This window comes from Rhagoletis pomonella, unplaced genomic scaffold, assembly GCF_013731165.1.
Source record: "Rhagoletis pomonella isolate Grant_MI unplaced genomic scaffold, Rhpom_1.0 Rhpom_scaffold_00013, whole genome shotgun sequence".
Taxonomy (NCBI): Eukaryota; Metazoa; Arthropoda; class Insecta; order Diptera; family Tephritidae; genus Rhagoletis; species Rhagoletis pomonella.
Genome location: NW_023458567.1, coordinates 4,412,002 through 4,414,471, shown reverse-complemented (window position 1 = coordinate 4,414,471; position 2,470 = coordinate 4,412,002). Strand labels below are relative to the sequence as shown.

At 43.8% G+C, this 2,470-nt stretch overlaps 2 protein-coding genes across 2 annotated transcripts in view; one reads left to right on the top strand and one right to left on the bottom strand.

The window, feature by feature from the left end:
- The window catches only part of LOC118748300 (beta-chimaerin-like), a 22,636-nt gene extending 22,234 nt beyond the window's left edge, over positions 1–402 (bottom strand). Inside the window, exons 1-2 of the mRNA XM_036482675.1 lie at positions 251–402; positions 4–197 (exon numbers count right to left, since the gene is read on the bottom strand). Of these exons, the coding sequence (XP_036338568.1) occupies positions 4–197; positions 251–317 (261 nt within the window). The 5' untranslated portion in view covers positions 318–402. The remainder of the gene's footprint in view (positions 1–3; positions 198–250) is intronic.
- LOC118748542 (aryl hydrocarbon receptor nuclear translocator homolog) lies at positions 398–2,432 on the top strand. The gene has a single exon (XM_036483062.1). It carries the CDS (start codon positions 1,198–1,200, stop codon positions 2,365–2,367), a length of 1,170 nt encoding a protein of 389 aa, XP_036338955.1. The 5' UTR covers positions 398–1,197; the 3' UTR covers positions 2,368–2,432.
- The last annotated feature ends 38 nt before the right edge of the window (positions 2,433–2,470 follow it).

Sequence of the window (2,470 nt, the reverse complement as noted above, 5' to 3'; positions counted from 1 at the left end):
TACAGCATTTGGACTTCGACGCAGTAGATATGTGCCATCTGGCTTATTGGACAAGAGCTGCTCTGCGTCAAGATGGCCCATTACACCATAATATTCTGTGCCATAACAATGCGGTTCATTGTTGATATTATTCGAAGGCAAAGGACGAGTACGGCGGAAGGGTTTGGGCGTAGGCGCTTCTAATTGTATTTTATACACTAACAAAGAAGAATATTAGATGTGGTCAGGGACTAGTAATTTAATTGCTTACATTCTGGCTTCCATACTTTTTGCACGGGCGAACTGGGCTCGGCAGATGTGAGCGATGGTCGCGACATTGCGCTAAGCTATTTTAGCTGTCAAAACTCAGTTTTTACTGCTAAAATGAATCATTTTCCACAAATTTTTTTGCTCATTGCACTTTCGAAGAAAATTGCAATTTTGGAAAATCGTAAGAAAGTTGCTGATACAAACTAATAGCAGAAAACGTAACATCAACAAAACAGGGTGATTGCAAATTAATATAATTATTGAACTGCACCCAAAACTACGGTGAAGTATGATTGTTTTAACTATTTTTTTTTACCGATTTTTTACTGATTACCTACTCTCTATCTTTGTTATAAGGAATAGTTTTAATTTGCTATTAAATCCTTCATCAAAACATGTCCACCATTATATTTTTAATGTGGGTCTCCCTACATTTGGCTAGTATGCCGATATTTGCATTTCTACTGCAACCGCAACTTTGTTATAACAAGAAGAAGGCATAACAAAACAAAAAAATTTCCATTTCGGGTGATTGATAAAAGTGGAAGTGCAAAAGCGAAAAGTGGCTCAAATTTGTGAAAAAATCAGTGAAAACTATTATCAAGATTCTGTGTGTGGCTAATAATAGTTGAGTAGTTAATAGTAGTGACTGATTAACATGCTGGCGAGAAGTACGTAGAAAAAGTGAGAACGACACGCAACCAAGTAGAAAAAAAGAAAAGCTAAGAAGAAAACAACGAAAAAGATTGTATAGGGGGCTCTGCGGAAAGACGGCGGAGCCAGAGCCATAGAAGTGAGACCTTGAGAAAAAAGACGACGAACATTGCTTAGAACAGCGTAAGACAAAGTGCGAAGGAATGGCGTGTGACTTCCAGCAGCCATAACTAAAAAACAGGAAAACAAAACGCATAAAGAATAAATCAAGTAATTAACAGGTGAATAAAGGCTATGTCTAGCATGTCTAGCATGCCCACAAATATGGCATCAGCAGAGGCGGAAATCGTTTCGGATGGTGGGGCGAGTGGCAATACCCCCAGCAGCCGGGAGGCTCGCAATTTAGCCGAGAAGCATCGCAGAGACAAATTGAATGCAAGTATACAGGAGCTGGCCTCCATGGTGCCGCACGTTGCGGATGCCACTCGACGGCTAGACAAGACCGGTGTTTTGCGTCGCGCCACGCACGGTTTACGGCTCCAATATGTATTTGGCAAGTCGGCGCCGAGGAGGCAAAATGGTGGCCACGTACCAGCGCTCATCGATGAACCACATTTCACAGATGCGCTCACACACTTGCTTGACAGTTTTTTTATAACATTAACCTGTCATGGCCAAATCGTTGTCATATCCACAAGCGTGGAGCAACTACTCGGCCATTGTCAATCTGATCTCTACGGACAGAACATACTGAGCATTACACATCCAGACGATCATGAGCGGCTGTTACAGCAGCTAATACCACGTGATATGGAAGCGTTATTCCGCAGCAGTAATGAATATCAACTACATCACCCGCCACCAACAGGCAATCAGGCAGACGAAATTTTAGAAACCGAATGCTCAGCGGAGGACTATCACCAACATCAGGCGTCTGAGCAGTCCCATTGTCGTAGCAACAGCCCGCAGCAACACACAGATGCCTACTTGGGCGACATTGATCGACGCTTGCGTAACGATCGACGTACTTTCGCAATACGATTAGCGCGCGCGGGTACGCGGTCAGAGGCGACTCGTAAGTACGAGTTAGTGAAATTTGACGGTTGCTTTCGACGGAGCGACTACTCCTGCTCCGCCGGCACATTCCCTATTGTATCGAAGTTAATACGGCGGACGCGCAACAATGGAGACATCGCCGGTCTGCATATGATGCAGCACGACGTCATACAACAGGCAGCGATGCACGGCATCAGTGGCAACGATGTGGTGCTTGTAGCGATGGCACGAATCATACGATCACCAAAGATAATACATTGCCTGTCAAACGACACTGGCGTATTGGAATATAAAACGAGGCATTTAATCGATGGGCGCATTGTGGACAGTGATCAACGTATAGGATTAGTAGCGGGCTATATGAAAGACGAGGTAAGTTTAATTCTAAGCGTGCAAATAGTAAGCTGAGCAATCACACAAGCCATATCAGCGATGTAATGGCTAATTAGACAAATTAGGGACGCGGACAGTGCAAAGGCTGGGTTTAAGGTTGTAGGTACCTGTATACATA

Excerpts from the sequence above, each read along its gene's own strand:
- LOC118748542 (XM_036483062.1), top strand. The coding sequence starts at position 1,198 with ATGTCTAGCATGTCTAGCATGCCCACAAATATGGCATCAGCAGAGGCG.